This window comes from Nuphar pumila, chromosome 8 (genome assembly GCF_984573655.1).
Source record: "Nuphar pumila chromosome 8, dmNupPumi1.hap1.1, whole genome shotgun sequence".
Lineage (NCBI taxonomy): Eukaryota > Viridiplantae > Streptophyta > Magnoliopsida > Nymphaeales > Nymphaeaceae > Nuphar > Nuphar pumila.
The window spans coordinates 15,034,714-15,056,014 of NC_143256.1; the positions used below are offsets into that span (position 1 = coordinate 15,034,714).

The 21,301-nt window shown below is 40.3% G+C and overlaps 1 protein-coding gene across 1 annotated transcript in view; it reads left to right on the forward strand.

Moving 5' to 3' along the window:
* Positions 1-20,295, forward strand: part of LOC149829661 (actin-interacting protein 1-2-like) — a 108,833-nt gene extending 88,538 nt beyond the window's left edge. Inside the window, exons 10-11 of the mRNA XM_090015224.1 lie at positions 16,493-16,900; positions 20,038-20,295. Coding sequence (XP_089871350.1) covers positions 16,493-16,900; positions 20,038-20,295 — 666 coding nt within the window. The remainder of the gene's footprint in view (positions 1-16,492; positions 16,901-20,037) is intronic.
* Positions 20,296-21,301: the final 1,006 nt, after the last annotated feature.

A 21,301-nucleotide genomic window follows, 5' to 3' on the forward strand; every position in this document is an offset into this window, starting at 1 on the left:
GCTTCTGCTTGACTGGCTTAGCTTCCGGCTTTAGGACAAGACGGTGTTCGACTAATTTGGGGTCTAATCCCGGCATGTCTTCATACGTCCATGCGAACACTTCTTCATGCCGCTTGAGAAAATCTATAAGCCTTTTCTTTTCTTCTGGACTCAGACTGGTTTCGATCTGGAGAATTTTTGGATCTTCCTCTGAACCGATATTGACACCTTCAGTTGGCTCTTGTACTAGAGGAGATGGTTCGTCCTGCTTCTGAACTGCGGCGAACTCCGGTAATTCCTGAAGAGACTGATCATATTCTGCACAATCATCAGACTGCTTTGCACTCTTGTCATTTCCGGTGCTTGCTTTGATTCTGTGAATTGCTGTCGGCTTCTGAAAGGCCTTGGGATTGAGTACGAGCTTCTTGATTGTCCGAGAAGTCATTCTGAAATTTTGGAGAAGAAATCTGGTTCAGACAAATTGGCCTATAGTAAGACAAGCAATCATTTGAAGAGAACCATACATAAAATGGCATTGAATTATAAAATGATGAGACAGACAAAAAGGGAGTAGATGGCATCCGGATAGACAAAGAAGCTTGGAATTTTATTGATTGAATGAATCAATGACCTTGGTAAAATGAGACATTTATTTGGAAAAGAATAGAAAGGAAATAACAAATGGTCTTCATTGTGCCCCTTTGACAAAAACAGTCTTCCTTGATGAGCTTCCTCCGGAGAACCCCAGTCCTGCTCTGTGGGGATGATGTTTCTGAATCATTGGCTCGATGCGGCCATCTTCATTCTTGCCGAGTCCCTTGAAGGGTTGATAGCCATGCTTCAGGAGTAAATCAAATCCCTTTCTTGACTTCATGAATTGAGGAAACAAGGGATGATCCTTAATGGTGCTGTAGTCGATTCGACCTCCAACCTTGAAGAATTGAGGACCTTTCCACTGTGTCGTGGCTACTGTGTGCAGAGATGGCTCTGATGGTGCCTGAAGTATTTCTCGATTCTCCCCGAGATTGATCTCTTCACTTTCCCTGATGCTGGCAATGTCTGCATTGAATGATGGCCGAGGAATCATGGGCTGCGGGAGCCTTTCTTCTGGGTCTTCTCCCAGTATTGTGGTTATCATTCCACCCTTTGACCATTTCACACATTGATGGAGGGTAGAAGGCACTGCATTAGCATTGTGAATCCATGTCCTTCCGAGTAGCAAGTTGTAGGTTGGTGGTACGTTATCCACATGAAAAAGGACAGAGTGCACCGAATAGTTGATAAACACCTCCAAGAATATCTTGCCCTTGGCCGTTTGACCATGATTGTCAAACCCATAGATAGTGATGGGATCCGGAATATATTCTTCATCCTTGATCCCTAATGCTTTTGCGGTCATTTCGGGACATATGTTGAGGCTACTACCTCCATCGACCAGCACATGGGGAACCGTCATTCCTCTGACTCGAACGACAATATAAAGAGCATTATTGTGAAAGGAATGAGGCTTTGGAAGGTCCTCATCTGAAAAGGTGATTGGCGCATTGGTCATGGCAGAGTTCACAATCTGTGCCATGTCTTCAGGAGTGGTAGTGGGCTTAACTTTGATTTTCCTGAGTAAATCATCCAGTACTTGCTGGTGCTTGCTAGAATTCTTGGCCAAGTCAAGGATGGAGACATTGGATAAGGCAGTCAGAGGCTTCTGACTTGACTTCTCTGGCCTTGGTCTAACGATTTGCTTGAAGAAGTCAGGAGTTCCTTTTGATTTGGGAATTGACTTCACAGGTGCTTCCGCAACTTTCATTTTACCGAATGCTGAAATTAAGTCCATCTTCTTAGAATCTGGAGCTGCTTGTCGTAGCACCGTCACCTGATGTTGAACTTGGAGGTCTTGCGCAGAACATGGCTTGATATGTTCATGCGGTAGAAATGGTTGTGCAGACACTACTGCTGTGGTATGCGAAGGGAAGGGGTGGTTGAGAATGTCCATTTTCTCTTCTTCTTCTCCTTCTACCAATAGATTCTTTTCAATGAGATCTTGCACGATGTTTTTGAGAACAAAGCAGTTCTCGGTATTGTGTCCCACTGTCCTGTGGAACTTGCAGAACTGATCTTTCCATTTCCCCATGGGCACAGGAGGATCGGCCAATCTGGGCAATTTGACCATCTCTTTTGATAGCATGTACTCGAGCACGTCCTCGAGCGATTGGTCAAGGGGAGTAAACTTTCTGTCGTAACTCCATCCTTCATGTTTGGTCTTCTCACGCAGTTTCGGCCCTTGATCCTGCTGAGGAGGCTTGCTGTATTGAGGAGCAGGCTTTGCTTTCTGATCCTTGTTGTTCGAACTGCCTGAGCTGTAGCAGTAATCTTTCTGCTGCCCTTTGTGCTGATTACGGCCTTTGCTGTTGTTGTTGGTAGAATAAGTGAAGTGAGCTTTCTTCTTCTGCTCACCATGGGAGTTGTTCTTGGAAAAAGTGAAGCCTTCATAGACTCCATTTTCCACACTCAGCTCGAGCCATTCGGCTCGTTCAGTCAGCTCAATGAAGGTCCTGGACGGCGCTGTGGAAATTAATCCTCTTAATGGCTGCGAGAAATTGTTGAGGATTAAGGACAATGCATGCCTTTCCGAGATAGGATCTCTCATCTTGTTACAGGCTGATCTCCATCTGTGAATGAAGTCCCGTGCTTTTTCATTCTCATTCTGCCTCAAATTGCAGAGATGACTTAATGTAGGCAGTGCTTCTGTGTTGAACAAGAAGCGTTCAATAAAGAGATTTACAACTTTATCGAACTCCTTGAGCTCGATGGGGTTGATATGCTCAGCATACCATTTGGTGGCAACTCCTTCCAAGCTGCGGGGGAAGCATAGAAACAATGCTCGGTTATCCCTTCTGAACCTCGAGCATTCTGCGAAGAAGGTGGCGAGATGAGCTTTTGGGTCGCCAGAACCATCGAACTTGATGAATTTACGAGGGAGATTCTCCAGATCGTCATCCCCTTCTAAGCCGTCATAGAAGTCCTCACTGGTGAAGACTTTCTTGCCCTTGTCGCGGGCTTGCAGATCTTTGACAATTCGGGCCATTTCTTTAAATTGCGCTTGCAAAGGCTCTTCTTTATCTCTGCTCTTGGATCTGCGGCTTTTACTTTGGCCACGCTTCTGAAATGCCGGAGGCACCTCATATTCTTCATCTGTATCTTCAGTGGAATCTGATTCATCTGAAATCTCTTCTGGCTGGATCTGCTTCTTGGGAGCCTTCTTACCCCTGTGACCATGGAACTTTTCTCTGAATGGGTTCCTTTCTGAGCTGGTCCCGGGCTGCTCACTCATCATTTTGTTCATCATTTTTCTGAACATGGCATACATTTGAGGGTCTATGCCATCGTCTTCTTGCTGCTGCTCTTGACTCTTCTCGGATCGAGGGGAACTCATCTCTTCTTCCGAGGCTGACGAGTACTGGGATGCTGTGGTTCTTTTGCCTGATCTTGTCTCAACCATCAAATGATATGGATGCTCTCTGCAGGGCAAAAGACCTGATTAGATTTTGAGGGAATTAGCTTTTGGAGGAAATATTTGCTGAAAATATGGTAGACAATTTGGAAAAGATGTCCCATTACTAGGGACTGAGTCGTCGTGGGAATCACGGCAATTGTGTTGTCATTCCTTCTGCAAAAGAAATAAACAATGAAAATGTGCCTTGTTACCTAGGCGAGGTCGTCAAACCACAATGGAAAGAGAGAATTTTATTAAAATGAGAAGAATAAGATTTTATTGATCTTGACAAAGAGGTGGGGGACAAACAATTTGCCACCATTCACGATAGTCGACAGACACTCTAGGACCTGAAAAGATTTTAAGAGAGACAAAGGAATCCCAGCCGTAGCGGGCAGAATGATATGCCCCGGACCATTGCGCGGAGGTGAGATCGAACTCTGCCATAGCTCCTGATAACAGTCGGGCTTCAACGTACTGCTGCCTTTGAGAGAACTGTCGAACACATCTCTCTGGTTGATAATAAGTGCAGAAGAATGGTCCCAGCAACTTGAACCGCTTGCCATAAGCGTAGGTATATCTGGGGGGAGATATTTGCCGATCAAAATAGTCCCAAACAACGTCATCCTCTTGAATGTTGTTGATCATAGACCGGTACTGCGCCACTGGAAGGAGTTCTTGACCGTTGTATCTGAAAGAGCTTGCTCGGGCTGGAACGTGCTGGAAAAACCAGGACTGAAGTGCGTAGATGCATCCTTCAACTAAAATGGACTCTCCAAGTGAGAATCGAGTTAGACCTCGATATAGGAAGGCGAGCGCTGCCATGGCTATGGAGAGGCGATTGGTTTGCCGACTTCCCCATCTTCTCATAAGTTGGATTATCCTGATGTCCATGTAGTTCTGTCCATCTGGGAAAAGGGACAGTCCTACAGTGCATAGAACCATTGCATTCTGAATCTTTTCTTTGGCTGCTCTTGAAAGCGAGCTGACTTCGACGAAGGTCCCGTACTGGCGGTACAACTCAAGTAGGTCAACATATTCATTTCCTTCTAACTGGATCAGGGGCCAAGATCGGCGGCCTGTCATACGAGCTAAGGAGTCTCGGGGGTCCAAACCCTTGACATTGATAAGGAATTGATGCTCTAATGGGTCGCTTGGTCGACCAGCTGATTCTGGCAACCCCATGATTTCTGAAAATTCATCCATTAAAACAGTCATCTCTCCCCACGGGAACCAGAAGGTACACGTTCGAGGATTCCATCGCTCCGCCATTGCATGGATCAGGTTGCCATTGATGGTCTGCTTTCCGACTGCTGATGTCAGCTCTAATCCGCACTCGCTCAAATGGTCCGGGAACATTCGAGAAAAGCTCTTTAGCCAGGAATAATACCACCGGGGAATGAAAGTTCCGGTGCTAAGGGCTCGATGTTCAGGACGACCTTGTCGCACCTCAAAGGAGATGTGACCTTCAGGAAAGATAGGATCGACTTGACTGGATGCCATCGAACTGAAAACAGAGAAAGACTCGGAATGAGACTTAGGAAAATATGAGAAATTTTGAAAGATTTTGCAGGCAGGATAAAAATGCCGCTAGAAATTCGAGATCCAGTAGAAAGGTAGAATGAAAAATCACCTGGAGTTTTGAAAGAAATGGGATATTTGAGAAAATCATCCAGGGTTTGAAAAAAACATCTTGTGGAAAATAAGGATGTTTTGAAAAAGGCCTAATGAGTTAAAACATTGGGAAATAAAGAATTGAGAAAATCATACATACAATCACATCCTGCACAAACATTTATGCACATTCAGCACTCCCTAAAAGGCTGACTCTAAATGCATCGATTTGAAAACAGCTGTAGGACCTTAATCCTAACTCTAGGTTCAGATCATCTTTGTCCAATCCAGTTATGCCGATATACCCGAATCGAAATCCGAGGTACGTGGCATAGAATTTCAACTCCGGTTCTAAGGTAAGGTTTTCCAACATCCTTGAGCGCCTACCGATATACTTCGGACTGTGGCCCGCGGTACGTGGTAGGGGGGTGTTAACCCAAATAGTTGGTCCAGTTGTGGGGCTCTGTCCCGAACTATGGTTCTGGAAGAGAGCCCAGCAACGTGAAGACCGGGTAATGATAGGTAATTGAGGGTTTTAAAAAATGATCACATGCAAGAAATAGAGGGCTCTAAGTCCTAGAGAGATAGATTTTGAAAATTTTGAAGAAGCATACATTGTTTGCATTCAGATCCTAAATTGAGGAGGGTTGTATTTAGACCTAAGTCTATGTGAGCATGAAAATATCTCCTCAATATGGTCCTACCAAACCATGCCTAAGCTATATGCAATCAATGTCAGCTAGGTCAGAATCTAGGCTCCTAGGCTCACATGATATTGAAAGTAAAAGAGCTGACATTTTATGAACATAATTTTGATAATTGAACTAAGTCAAGCATAATTTAGGTCAGACAAGGACAGGTCCCATCACGGTCGCCAAACCTGTTATCGTCGCGAAATTTTTCCCCCGCCTTCCCTTCCTTGCAGAAGAGAAAAAGAGAGAAACGCTTTCGCGATTCAAACTTTGACCGGATTTTGGAAATTGTTTTGAAATACTCGCCTCCGTTTTTGAAAATTGCGGGAAAATCCATGGGATGGGGCTCGACCTGTCGGTACGAGGTTCGACCGTTCCTGCCGCCTTTAACAGGGGTAATCGAACCAAGGACCAAAACTATGCTTGACTTAGTTAAATTATCGAAGTTATGTTCTATCCTAAATGCACAAAGAATTCAGGCATGTGCTATGAGATTTTGGAAAATGCAAGTTGGAAAACATGATGTATGCTTAGAAAATATTTGGAGTTAAAAAGATTCTCTCAGGAAAAAGCTGAAAGTTAATTTCTCAGGAAACTCAGATGGAAAAGATTTGAAATCTCAGGAAAGTTCATAAAGACTTGGGAAAATTATGAATGGTTGGTAATCCTGGGAAAATGGAAGTGATTCTTGAGAAAAGATGAACCTTTTGAAAAGGGAAGCACTTCTTAGGAAAACTTGGACTTTGAGAGTTTTCTTAGGAAAATGGTGGAAATTCATAGGAAAGCTCATTGGAGAAGGAAATTCAAAACTTGAGGAATCGAAATCCTGGGAATTTTACCTTTTGAAATACTTGGAAATCGATTTTGGATCTTGAAGAAAGATTGGAAAACTCTTTTGAATATCTTAAGAAAATATCATTTTCCTGGGAAAACTGTGGAAAAACTTGTCTTTGGAAAACCGATTTTGAAAAATCCTTAGAATTTCTTGAGAAATCGATTTCTTGAGAATGAAGTTTTCTTGAGAAAATCTTGAGAAAATCAATGATTTCATGATGTAAATGTCATGAGTGAATGAACGCACTTTGAAAAGATTTTCTAAGAGATTTGTTGGAAAAATATGCATTAAGTCAAGATAAATCCTTCACATATCCTGACTGTGGCCATGAATATGTTCAGAATTTAGTTGATTTGATGCACATGATTTTGAAAACTTTGGAAATATGATGTGCATTTTAAGATAGCCTAAGAGTGTAGGCTCAATGTGACTAGTAGAAAGATGACGGATCTGGGTCTCGTCCATATTCCGACTAGGGCCGTAAATATGGATCCCACCGAGTCCATCAACTCCCTAAGAGTTGGTGCACGTGCCATTCGTGAACATCCATAGTGCTTTTGAAATAAAATGCATGAATCATATAATCAAGATATTGCATAAATTCAAACTATATGACATGCATCCTAGTCTAAGCAGGAAATTAAATCTCTTATTCCAAAATTTACATTATTACATCACTAAATAAAGGAAATAAAAGAAATTTGCAGACTTCAACTCCTTCTTTGGAATGTCCCTGCCAAGCTTGAAATAAAGTTAGCTCAAATATGTGGGTTTTTCCAAGATTTTCCAATAATATTATGAAATTATTGGACTTAATTGGATATAAACCCTATTCTCATGCTTCCTTGATATTTGAAATGATGAAAATGCAAGAAATTCAGTGGAAAACAGTTTGAAATTCGGAATTGGGGTCAAAATGACCAAAATACCCCTAAAATTAAAGTTACACCTTTAAAATCAGGGTTTTTTGGAGGAAAACTTAGTAAAATTGGGATTTCGAAATTCAAATTGAATTCAATGATGATGAAATGCAATATGACATGCTTCTAAACACATTAGGACTGTAAAATCAGAATTTGGTATTTTGCAATTTATCAAAAATAGCGATTTTAGCTTGTTTTTCGCTTGGATCTGGGTCCTGCGGGACCCTGTTTTGGTATTATGGATGATCCGAACCTCAAATGGATTCCAAATTGCACCAAATTCGGTATGAAGCATCTAAACACTCTGATAAACAGCCTAGAATGCTAAAAATCATGAAATGATATGATTTAAATGCCAAAATTCAAAGAAAGTCCTAAAATGATGGATTTTGCCTATGGATCCGAACCAAATGCAATGCCTAATATGATAATGCAAGATTTATACCATGGAAACTTCTGATATTTTGCAGACTGCTAAAATACCCGAAATGGAACATTTTTGGTTTTTACAGCCTCGGGATTTGAGCCATGGTGAGTTCAATAACAGGGATTTAGTTCTGACAGAGGTAAAAATCACACTAATCTGATGTAAAATGCTAAACAAATACAAAACGGCCATGAAAATTTATGAAATTAATCAGAGTTATGCACGACACCTACATGAACAACTTTCATGTTTATGACTTCGGCATTTGATCAACGGAAACACAAATAAAAATATAACTATTTCTGCCTAAACTAACAGAACAGACAAATGTAGCAAAACAAGGGGCTGACAAAAAAAATCTGAAGCATGGGTCAACACTGTTCTAAAAATTACAGGCTTTCAGATTCAAACATAGGACATCTCGGAAACCACTTTCACTTTTTACAGTTTTGGATTTGGAGCAGCACACAAAGAGAAACCATAGCCCTAAGTCGATCCAAGATCTCAGAGGCCCAAATTAGGCTCTGACACGTGTACCGACATCTCGGATTTTTGTCAGATATTAAAAAAAATCAGAAAAATCTGATAAAATCATATTACAAACTAGACATTTTCCCGAGTTCCAAACATCTTTCGGATCGGAAATCGGATCTCCCATGAGGGATATCTCGATTTTACAAGTCGGAAAATGATTTTCAAAACGTATCCCGGGTAAAAAAACCCGACTTGCCATTTTGAATGTTTACCGCAGTAAACAAATTCAAATGCCTCCGAATTTTTGGCAAAATTTTAGGGACACATAAGGGCGCATTCCGTGATTTTTTTGGGATTTTTAATAAAAAACAAATGCATGAAATGACGTGTGGACTGACTGACAAAAACAGAGACCTACTGAAAATAAGCAGAATTGAAATAAATGCTAAATTAATCCTAATTAATTCATGAAATATGCTAAATGAATGAAATAAAATGCAAATTAAACCTAGCTAACTATATGAATGTTAAAATCATCAAGGAAGCATAATGAAACATTTTTATATACGTCGTTTTACGAGAATAGCTCAATCCATCCCTCGGATGAGCTTTTTCTTCAAACGACTCCCGATTCGGATTATAGAGTCACATCAAGGGGAAAAGAAGTGCACCTTGTTTCGTTACGCAGTGTAGGAGCTCTTGAAATGGGCAGCTATCACGAGCTTCCTTCGTCCTTCGCTCCAAGCTTCGGATGGTTCACAAAAATCGACCTCTGTTGGAATCGAATTCGCCACAGCACGAGCTCTACTCCACCTTTCTTCAATGAGCCAAAGGGGGCACGATTTCCAAAGTTCAAAATCGGATTTTAGGAAGGCTAGGTCGGATTTTGCAGGTTCACAAGAGCTAAAAAAAATCCTCCCCTAGGCTGGGCGTGAACCCTTGTTTTTATAATTTTTCTGAAAATTTTTGAAATTCAAACAGGTTCAATCTGAGCCCTCCATGTGGCGCCATCTCAGGGGGTGCCATCTGGGGGTTTGAAATTCGAATTTGGCTTTTGCAGGGAGCCCTCAGGTGGCGCCACCTCAAAAGGCTATTTTGATTTTTTGAGAAAAATAAAAATGGAAATTTTGTGGGTCAGACACCTCAGCAGGGGGAATTTGGAATTTTTTTTAAAAGTTTGCTTGATTCTCTCTGCAGGGAGTTCCCAGAAGGTGCCACCTCAGAGGGTGCTCTCTTGGAGTTTGAATTTCAAATTCACTTTTTGTAGGGAGTCTTCAGGTGGCGCCACCTCATGGTGGGCTACCTTTATTAAAAATAAAATAAAAATAAAAATGGAGCCAAGTGGAGTCCTGGAATGGTGCCACCTCAAAAGGTGTTTGACACATGTCAGAAGGACAGAGCAGTGGGCTCAGAAGGCGCCACCTCAGAGGAATTTGAATTTTGTTTTTTTCTGGTGAAAGGAGATCTGGACATGTGGCAGTCCAGGATGGTTCCAAGTGTCAGCCTACTGGAGAGGCTTTCTCAAATGGCGCCACCTCAGGGAGAAGTTTGAAATTCAAATGGAGGTTGGCCCTGGAGGAATGGAGGATGGACATGTGGCGCCACCTCAGGGTGGCTCCTACAATGCCATGTGGCAAGAGGGAGGAAAAAGAGGGCAGTGACATGTGTCTCCTACTTTTCTGAAGAAATTAGGGAGAGGACATGTGTCCTCTACTTTTTCTGAAGGAATGAGAAGGAGACATGTGTTACCTACTTTTTCTAAAGAAGCAGAAGATGACACGTGGCAGAGGGATGAGAAGGAGGTAAGGGACATGTGGCGCCCTCACAGGCCATCTGGAAAAATCAGAGCTTCGGATTTTCGCCACCTAATGCCTTGTTTGAATTTTAAATGGTTTGCTTTTTCTGAAGAAGGCCAGGAGTGACATGTGTCTCCTACTTTTCTGAAAGAGGTAGGGAGAAGACATGTGTCCTCTACTTTTTCTGAAAGAAGCAGAGAATGACACGTGGCAGAGGGGAGAGAAGGTGGGCCAAGCCATGTGGCGCCATCTCAGACGGGATGAAAAAGGTAGGAGTTCTTGATTTTCGCCACCTATGAGGAGATTTGAACTTTTGAATTCTAGTTTTTCTGAAGAAAGCAGGAAATGACACATGGCACTTGCTTTTTCTGAGGAAATGAGAGCTTGCCATGTGTCCTCTGCAGGAGACACTCCAGATGGCGCCACCTCAGAGGAGACAAGCCTACCTTTTTTGTAGGAATTTAGGAGTGACACATGTCCCCTACTTTTTTTGAGAAAAGTAGGGAGAGACATGTGTCAGGCTACTTTTCTAGAAGGAGGGAGAGGTTGACACGTGTCCCCTGCAGGAGACACACTTCAAGTGGCGCCACCTCAGAGGAGACAAACTCCACTTTTTCTAGACAGGACAACCTATGACACTTGGCATCTTCTGGTAGTCTTTGAAATGACACATGGCGCAGGATGGATAGGGTGACACATGGCAGATAAATGGGATGACATGTGGCGACTTCTGAAGGTAGCCCCACACTGACACTTGGCATGTGGATGAGAGGAGAGAGAAAGGACAAGTGGCACCAATCCAGGGGACAAGGCTCCTATATTTTTGGGTTTTTTTCAAAATTCAAATTTTTCAAAAAAAAAAAAGCTTGTGTGACACCACCTCAGTGTGGGTCCCACATTGCTTCTTTGAAATAAGGATAAAATAACAACTTCTTTTTGGAATTTTCATAAAATCTGGACTAATGGGCAAAACAGGAATTTTGGAAAGAGTTGGCCCTTGTAGGTCAATTTTGTAAAAGAAAGATATTTGAAATTTGTCAAAAACGGCAAAATCTGAGGTGAAGTGACTGAAATCCACATTAAAAACTATCCAGATCGTTTTCCTGAGAAAATATTTTAAAATTCAGAGTCCTGGGGGTGAAATGGGAAGAATTGATAATTTTGAAGACCCAGGGTTTTGAAATCAATTTTGAAAAGAGTTGAAATTCTAATCTGGATTGAAAATTTTGAAATCAAGAGTTCTGGACCTCGAAATGACATGCTTTGCAATGCAGTGATTTGAAATGCTCGTGCAATGATATGCAATGTCATGTCTTATGCAATGTAACCTTGAACCAAGACTCTGGAGATGTCTGTCTCCTGTCAGGAGTAAAATCTTGAACATCTGAGATAAAAATAGAGAAAATTTGAGAGTTTCAGATGAAATTTGGACTTTTGCAAGGTCCGGGCTCAAAAAAATGACCATTTTGCCCTCCGACGATTTCAGAGGTTGAATGATGATGTTTGGTGGAGATGTAGGGGAGGTGAGTGAAAATTTGGGGTGTTTACAGAGGGGGGCACCGCCACCGCGGGTTCACCGAAGGGAGGCCGGCGGCACTGCAGAGCACAAGGGTTGCCGGCGAATGGGGTTGTCGTCTTGCCTGTGACTGAAGGGGAACGCTGGAATGGAGGGGCAGAGCTTTAGAAAACTGGCTAGGGTTTTACCCCTCGCCTCTTTTGGCAGGCTCTAGACTCATCGAGAGCCCGGGTCTCGGTCGACTCGGTTTCACGAGTCCCGATTCGACTCGGTTTTCCGAGTCATGAGTCGACTCGGTTTCAATCAAGGTTAGAATATAAACTTTCCTGGAGGCCTCGAGATTCGGGATGATTGTCTAGTTGGAATGTTAGAATATTTTTCAAGTGCACATGGAGGATTAGACTCTTGTCGCCTGGAATATTGAATACTAGTATCTCTATGAACTTCTTCATTTTCAACATTAAGATCAATCATTCTTTGATCATCATCAAAGTTACAATCAAGGTCATATTCATCAGATGTTGATATTAGATCTAGCAAAAAGGAGTACTCAGTGACGTCTTTTAATTTTCTAAAATCAAAGAAGCTCTCCTTTTCAAGAAAGGAAACATTTCTAGACACATATAGTTTATTATTTTTGAAGTCAAAACATCTATAACCTTTCTGGTTTTCAGCATATCCTAAAAAGGCACAGGGAATCACACGAGGAGAAAGTTTATCATTTTTGTCAGTAAATATGAAACATTTGCACAGTTTTACATTTTAACAGAGCAGTCATCTGGAATTGCCACAAGCACTTCTTGTGACAATGTAGAAGTGATATAGGCAACCAACGCCTGATCTCACTTCATCCAGGATACATACTCAGGATTTCTAACATAGGTAATAGAAAGATCTTTCTCACCATTCTTTTCTTCTTGTGGTATGAATTCTGGAGGAACAGGAACAGAACCATCCAGATGTCCAGAAAGGTCCTGACTTCTTATGAATGGTATGATTTGTTGCTTCCAAGTTAGGAAATTGGAATTGTTCAGTTTCTCAAACACGAGTTGGCTGAGAAAGTTTGAGGAAAGACCAGACTGAGAATGAGGGAATGAGTCCATATTCTTTTGAAGCCAAAAACAAGAAGGAATAAGATCCAACCAAGAGAAGGAATAAAAAATAAGAAATGGCCTTACGACAAAGACCCAACCACAATTGAATTCTAGTATAATTCAGAACATAAATTTTAATATCAGAGAAGTCTAAAGACCAGACTAGTTTTTTTTTTTTAACTGATGAACACGAGGCAGAAAAACAGGACTGCATAGTAAAGAATCTGTTCTGAATAAAATTCAATCAGTAATAGGTACGTTATTTTGAAAATAATGTGTTTTCCTTTTAGAATAATGAGAAAACAGGCAAAACAGAGATGAAAATGAATTCGAAGATGAAATTATTTTAATCAAGATAGATCTGGGCGTGCAGATCACAATCTGATCTGACGTCAATATGCAAATGAGTTTGGAGTGATCCTTTTCAACTCTTGTAATCACACATAGATCAAAAAAATTGATCTTGCTTGATTATTTTGCTTATGGATGGGTAAGATCACGTGCAGCAATGTGAAAGAAGTAGTAGATATGACAGAAGAACAACAGGGAATGAAAGAAGGAGGAAATATGCCAACGTGACCAAATTTCAGTTTTGGATTTTGGAAATAAGAGAAACACGTTGGCTTAAATAAAAAAGGGGAATCAAAAGGAGGTACTTGAAGAAGACAATAAGCAGATTAATGATGTATTTCAAAAGAGCAAAAAGAAAGAGGAGAGTACGAAGAAGAGATTTCAGTCCAGACTGCAGATTTAAATACAAGAGAAATCGATAGGAAAAATGAGAAAACAGGTACCTTAGAAGGAGACAAATCAGTCATAGAAGGAACCGATCTTTAATATTGAACCTGCTGCTCTGATACCATGATAGAAATCATGGTTTCCTTTCTTCATCTACAAGCAACAACATAGCATGGGGAGAGAGAACGAGGCTGCAACAAAAATCCCTAATCAGGGTATTCATTTTTGCTTCTCTGATTAAATACACACAGATACAATAGCTAGGGTACGAAAATACCCATTACATGTTATGATAAAATTATAGCATGTCATTAATGAAACATTAATGAGCATGTGTTTAAAATGAAAGGAATTGGGTCTGGATCTTGAGATCCAGACTTTATACTAAATGACAGTATCTTTTCACGCCTAACCCGTTTATTAAACGGGTCGGGTTCGTGTTAGGGGTATGCCAACCCAGCTGACCCGTTTAATAAACGGGTTAGGCGGGCGGGTCAACCTGCCAATCCGTTTACCCGACCCAACCCGTTTATAAACGAGTTGGCGGGTCGTGTCGGGTTACCCGTTTAATAAACGAGTCGGGTTCGTGTTTGCCACAGCCGACCCGTTTAATAAACGGGTCGGGTTGAGGTATGCTGACCAGCCAACCCGCCGGGTCGACCTGCCAACCCGACCCGATTGCCACCCCTAATTGAGATAGGCAACAATGCTCCATCTTGAGGTGTTGCAAAGATATCTATCGAATTGATTTATGAAGTCAAGCCTTGAACTCTCTTGGAGAATTTGCAATTCTGTTCAGAAAATTTGAAGTGCTAAACATCTTGAATGCAACTCTTTCTTATTAAAGTGGCAAGTCACCAATATATGGTTGCTTCTTTTCATAGATATTATTTATCACCATAAAGCTTCCTAGAAGTTTCACCTGAATCTCTGCCTTTTGTAATATTGCTTTTACATGAATTCTTTTCAAATGGCCCAAAAGACATGGCTTTATAATTTGGCTTCAACATTTAAGCTTATGATCATTTGTCTCTTTTCTATTCAATGGTACGGAATTCACTCTCAAAGAAAATAAAACCAGAGGCGGTTCTTTTATGCACATACATGCAGGTCATCTATTTTGTACTTCAAAGGAATTGGCATAAGATTCCTTTTTGATGAGTAGCCTTTAATTTTTTGAATATTCATGGCCCATCTCAGTATCATTTCATTGTGCATGAATTGATTAATCAGGCTAATCGGATAACAGATATGTTAGTTAATTCACAAGGCTCCAAACTGACTAATAACAGTATCTTCCAACATATTCTCTCTAAAAGATAAATATACTCTTTGTTGTTCTTGTAACTTCAATCTCTAAGAGGTACGTAAATGAGACCAATTTCTTGATGTCAAATTCTTGAATTAGAAACTTAAATAGCCTTTGAAATTCTATATAATATTCCATTGAAATAGTTTGACCAAAATATGCAAGTAATATCATTTTCAATACTCCTTGAGAAGAAATAAAAAATGAATTGAGATTTGTTCACGCCCATGCTTGAAATGAGCAGTACTACATCTTTTAAGCAAGTAATTCAACTTTATGTTCATGTGGTGAAGACGAAGAATAGAGAAGAGATAACAGGAGGTACCACAGGGCTGTAAAGTGCCTCATATGGTGGGTGATGTCGCAGTCAACTCTCTTGTATGTTATGTCTAACTTTAGGTTAACCTAATTACACATATACCTTTTGAAAGGTACACCTTGCCATGTAATGATATAATATGACGAGCAGTGCTTCATTGGCCTAATCATAGCACTATGGATATTGTTTTGTTCTGACATTGTTACCGTGCCAGTTGTAATTTTGACATATAAAATGTCATGAGTAGAAATTCTCTTGATCCAATGTTCACAGCATAAGGAATTGATTTGTATGTGACAGTTGACACTATTTCTTATTCATTATGTAAGTTGTACAAGTGGAATTTGATTTTCGCACGTGCATGGTATAGTCAACCTCTCTCACGCTCTCTATAAACAGGCAACTAACTACAATTTGTATTCATACATGTGCATATATGTATTGGATAAACTGGGAGCTATGTCACATAGGTACGGGTGCAGATGCGGGGGCGGCGATGCGGCACTTTAAAAGAACTTGGGTGTGGGGGTGCGGGAGGGTATATATATATATATTTTAACACCACCCCTTTACCCTTTCTCGTGGTACCCCATTCTCAAGCCCCATCCCTCTTTACCCCTTCTCGAGGTACCCCCTTATTTTTTTAATTGGGGGGGGAGGGGGGTGCTCGAGGTACCCTTACCCATTATCAAGCCCTGTCCCTTTTTTTAATGGACAAAGTTAACCAAGTCCATTTTGGACAATGATAACCTTGGGTGCGGGTTGACCGAATTGGGTGCCACACCCGCGTCGCGTCAACGTGGGTGCAGAGGCCTCTTTGGTGAGTCCCTGTGACATAGACTGGGAGCATGTCTATGCTCGCTAGTATGTCTAATGGCAATAACATGTGAAAGATTTCCAAAGGCTATTCGGTTGGAGATTTTCTCCTCGTTTTTAAGTTATATTGTCCTAGTCCAATTTGATGATTTTATCAGGTGTTCTCCAAATATTTGGTCCTCTTCTTTGATGTTCGGATAGTAAATATCAGGGATAGTCCATATATTCTTGTCTGGAAAGCTTTCCAGCCAATTATAAAAGTTCAATACACGGTAGTATTGCTCACCAAGTCTGATGAATAGCATATTCCTTTAATAAGGAACAATTTCTTAATCTACCTGCCAAATTCCAATTGATGATATCCTGCTGTGGGGCTTATATTTTGCTGACTGTACAACAACTGTAGCTATGTACAATATGTTCAACTTGCTTTTGCTACAAGAGATGATCCTTTTCCCAAAATTTTACAGGTAAGGAGAATTCCGCTGCATGCTGATCAGTGTGGTGATGAAGAACAAATTGATATTGGTGCACAACCAAAGGACTTAAATATTGCACTTGATAAGCCCGAGCTGGCATTGCTTTCAACTGATTCAGGAGTAATCATGCTTCGTGGATCCAAAGTGTTGTCAACTCTGAATCTTGGGTTTGCTGTGACGGCATCTGCAATTTCACCTGATGGAAGTGAGGCCATTGTTGGTGGCCAAGATGGGAAACTCCACGTCTATTCTGTCAATGGGGACACTCTCACTGAAGAGTCAGTCCTTGAGAAGCATCGTGGTGCTATTAACGTCATTCGTTTCTCCCCAGATGCCTCTATGTTTATTTCTGGTGATCTCAATCGAGAAGCTGTTGTATGGGACCATGTCACTCGAGAGGTACCATCTCTCTCTCTCTCTCTCTCTCTCTATATATATATATATATATATGTGTGTGTGTGTGTGTGTGTGTGTGTGTGTGTATCAATCCTTGAACACAAGCACACACACATAACAAAAAGAAAACAAGAATTGGTGTATGTACAGAGTCTACAGACAGTATGCGAGGGAGATGCACATTATAACACTTTGCAAACCATGTAAATCCTTTTTTTTTTGTCTAAGAGAAATAATTTAAGCCAGGGGATAAGAAATCTTTCAACAAGCTTACAGAATAGATCAAATTAAGATTCTTAACCACCAGTCCTATTCCGACCAATCCAAGCTAAATCCCCATCTGGCCATTTTATTGGCACAATCCAAAGCTTGTTTGAACAACCACTGAAATGCTGGATAAAACCAAAACAAATGCTCAATTGTTTCGTTCTCATCGAAACAGAAGTAGCAAGTACTTGCAAGCTGGAAACTTTTGTCTTTCAATTTGCACTGGTTATTAACCTTATCAAGTGCTAAGAGCCACACAAATATCTTGGCTGTAGGAGAGGGATGGAAACCCTGGACGGTGTCATTTGGAAAGTGGTCTACATCTTTACAGCCAAAAGCATGGCTAAATGAAGCTATAGAGAACATAACACATCCGTCACATTTCCATATAAGGAATTCTCGCTGTCAGAAATTTTCCATGGGCCTAAAAATCCAATAGCCATAACCAAAACCAATCTTCTACCTCTTGCTCCTTGAAATTCCTTCTGAATTCAGTGAACTAACTAGCTCTTCCTTTCCAACATTCACTTACAAGTATGTTGTTATCTCTGTTTATGTGAAAAAACGGTGGATATCTTTCAGCAAGAGTTACATCCCTGGACCATAAGTCAGTCTGGAACCTCAGCTTGACCCCTTTGCAAGCTTGATTTGAACCATAAACTTAATTACCAATTCAATCACCCCCCTTTGCAAGGTCGTACTCCCTTGAAGATTTGATTATTTGGTTCCAGCCAACCACACCACCAGCTGAGATAGAGCTACCATTTGCACGTACCAATCCATTTATCCCCTTCACCCAAGCCTATGGGACCAAAAAACAAGTTAGATTCCAGATTTGTTCAAAGCTAACAGTCAGATCTGCCTATGATTCCAGTAAGTGTTTTAAAATTTAACATTCAAAACAAAGAAATCTTCTGAAAAATATTAAATCCATAGAGAAGAAAGAGGTTAGAAGATTAGAGGAAAAAGCATGAAGATGAGATTAATAGATCACTTCGTCATGGCTGCTCTAATTCTGTGTCAATTTTTGTCATTTCAATTTGACTCAATGAAATAGGAAAGAGAAAATGAATATTCCAACTACAACAGGTTGATGTCCCAACTCATTAATCACATGGGATGATCTCTCATAATAGATTAATCCTCACTAGGATTGAGTTAATTTTTTTTTATTAGTCAAGCTAGGTTTGCCTGAATATGGCCCGGTTGAGATAGTGTGACTCCAACTGGTACTACAAATCAATTACCCGAGCCATTGATGACAATGATACAATACTAATGCATGTTACGTAAAGCAAAAATAAAAACACATATTGAAGAAATGCCACATATCCTTACATCTTGTCCTTAAGAGTTAATTAAACAGAAAGATGAGCATTGTCAGGGATAGAATGGGCATGTTACAAGCTGTCTGAAATTACAGAACACAAAAAATTTGACATGAAGCAAGTTGAAGGAACTGGGAAAAGGAGGAGCCCAGTAAAGATTGGAGATCAGCAATAAGCAGGAATATTACTATTGGGGACCATAAGTTTAGCATTAAGCAACAATGGGATTACAAAGCAAATTGTGGTGCATAAGACAAATACCAGTTTTGATAATAATGGTGTACTTTGCTATTAATTGCATGTTCTGGATTTTCATGAGAAGGTGACAAAGCAATCAAGACCTAGAATGAATTGATTCGGCGCAATATCCCTGTTATGAAAAATGTAGTAGACATTCATTCTATTGTATGTCAATGGCATTCTAGATCCAAAAACCTTGAAAATTCTTAAGCATTTATGGCCTTGTGTGCGGTATTATAATTACCCTTGTTTTCCTAGACTACAAAATGCCTATGTCACACGGACTCGACTAGGGAGGTGCCGCACCCGAGTCAACACGCCCCGACACGGGTGCGGCTTCGGACTCGGCCCGGACTCGGTCAACGCCGAGTCAGACTCGGTCAACGAGTCCAGGCCGCATCCGTCCACATTTTGGACTCGGTCAACTTTGATCGAGTCCAAAAATGTCCATTTTTAAGACAAAAAACAAAAAAAAACAATTTTTATATATCTTTTTTTTTTAATATATAACCAGACTGTGCAATGCATGCAGTTGCACAGTCACAGACTGTGCAACTGCAACTGCACAGTCATTGCACACAGTCTGTGTGACTGTGCACAGTCTGCACAGTCACAGACTGCATTGCACAGACTGTGTGCACAGTCTGTGTGACTGTTTCACAAGTCACAACTTATGTAAAAATATGTATAAAACACGATAAAAGGTAACCCAACCATTTGAGATAGCTAAATAAATGCTTTTCCAGTTTAAAAAAATACTAGTTTCACAAGTATTAGAAAAGCTAGCTTAAGAACTACCATAAAGAAATGGGAATGCCAAATTGAAACTTTCGAAAAAATTAAGGTCATAGTTTTGGCTACTTAATTTTAATTGTTTACTAGAATTATATATATATATAGCCGAGTCCCCGTGTCCAAAATTTTTGAAATTGCGCCGCACCCGTGTCGCACCCGCACCCATGTGACATAGCAAAATGCCATGGTTCAATTTATCAGGCACAATGTAAATCCTATATGGTTTTTTAATTTTCTTTTTGTTTCCTAAATTCTTTTTACACACATTAAAGTAGTGGAAGGCTGTCATGCTTCATCCATGTTTTTTTTTTCTTTATTTTTGATAGATTTTGTCACTATATTTAAGTTGTTCATACTTCTAACTTTTTGGTTCCCATTTGCATAGTCCATCTCTCTTTCTTCCTTTCCCTTCCGCATTAATCCTTTTTAGAAATGTAATGTTAATTACCAAGGTTTGATTTTTAACTTCCTGAACATTTGTCTCACTAACCAGTTGACTATCTTCTGCAGGTTAAGCTTAAGAACATGTTGTACCATACTGCTCGTATAAATTGTGTGGCTTGGTCTCCTGATAGCACAATGGTTGCTACGGGATCTCTAGACACAAGCATAATTATATATGAAGTTGATAAGCCAGCTTCAAGTCGTATAACCATAAAGGGTGCTCACTTGGGAGGTGTTTATGGATTAGTTTTCAATGATGATTGCACTGTTGTAAGCTCTGGTGAAGATGCATGCATTCGTGTGTGGAGATTAGTGCAGCAGTAACGGGATCGTAACTGCAATTGATGGTTGATTTGGTTTTGGAAGCAAGTTGTGTGGCCTTACATTTCTTGTTCTGTGCAGTCTTCGTCAAAAGAATTCTCTGTTTTGTTTGTAGGAAAACCCTTTCCAGTTTGTCTTTGATTGAAGACTAGAAGAACATAGCAGAATGGCTCGTGTTTTGATATGATTTTGCTGATGTGAGTTTTTCGCCTTTTTGGGTTATATTGGGTGTTTTTTTTTTTCCTTCTCCTTTTGTCGGTCTGATCAGCCATGCATACACCTAAATATTTTCCATGATCATATTTGTGTATGCAATGTTCATTGCTGGAATTGTGATGAAATAATAGAATGCTTAATCCCTTGCTAAATCCAGTTTTCAATGCAAATACAAAGGCCGTCTCACCTCCTTTCTCAAATGCATAAAGTGCCTTAACATCATTCTCTGGCACAACTGCCACTCAGTGAATCATATTTTTTATTCTATATCCGACCAAATTTGATTGTTCAGTTGCATTTGATAAGCTAAAACTATTCGAGTATAATTCGATTCTGATTTTGCTTTCAAATCTGATAAATATCCAAATTTGAAGGATATCTGAATCTGTTTATATGTAACATATAGCGATTACGTAATGATTTATTGTGATAGGTATTATTATGTACAGTGATTACTGTGATAGCGATTACTATGCATAGTGATTATTGTGACCTATGTATAACGATTAGTACGTATAGCGATTACTTTGATATTGATTATTGTGTATATGATTACAGTGATAGCAAGTGTGCAACGATTATTATATATAGGAATTACTGTGTATAGCGACATGTAAAAGTACAAATGAGAGTAATTTTGATTTGATACAAATAATATGTTATTTTGTGCAACACAGAGGTCAGAAGATAAGTAGAGCGCCAGGTGAAAAGCTCAAAGGGCGGTGTCAGTGGCCTGCAGTTCTGTCGTAATATGGACATCTGAGTGAATATCAGAATGATCAATTATGAAATA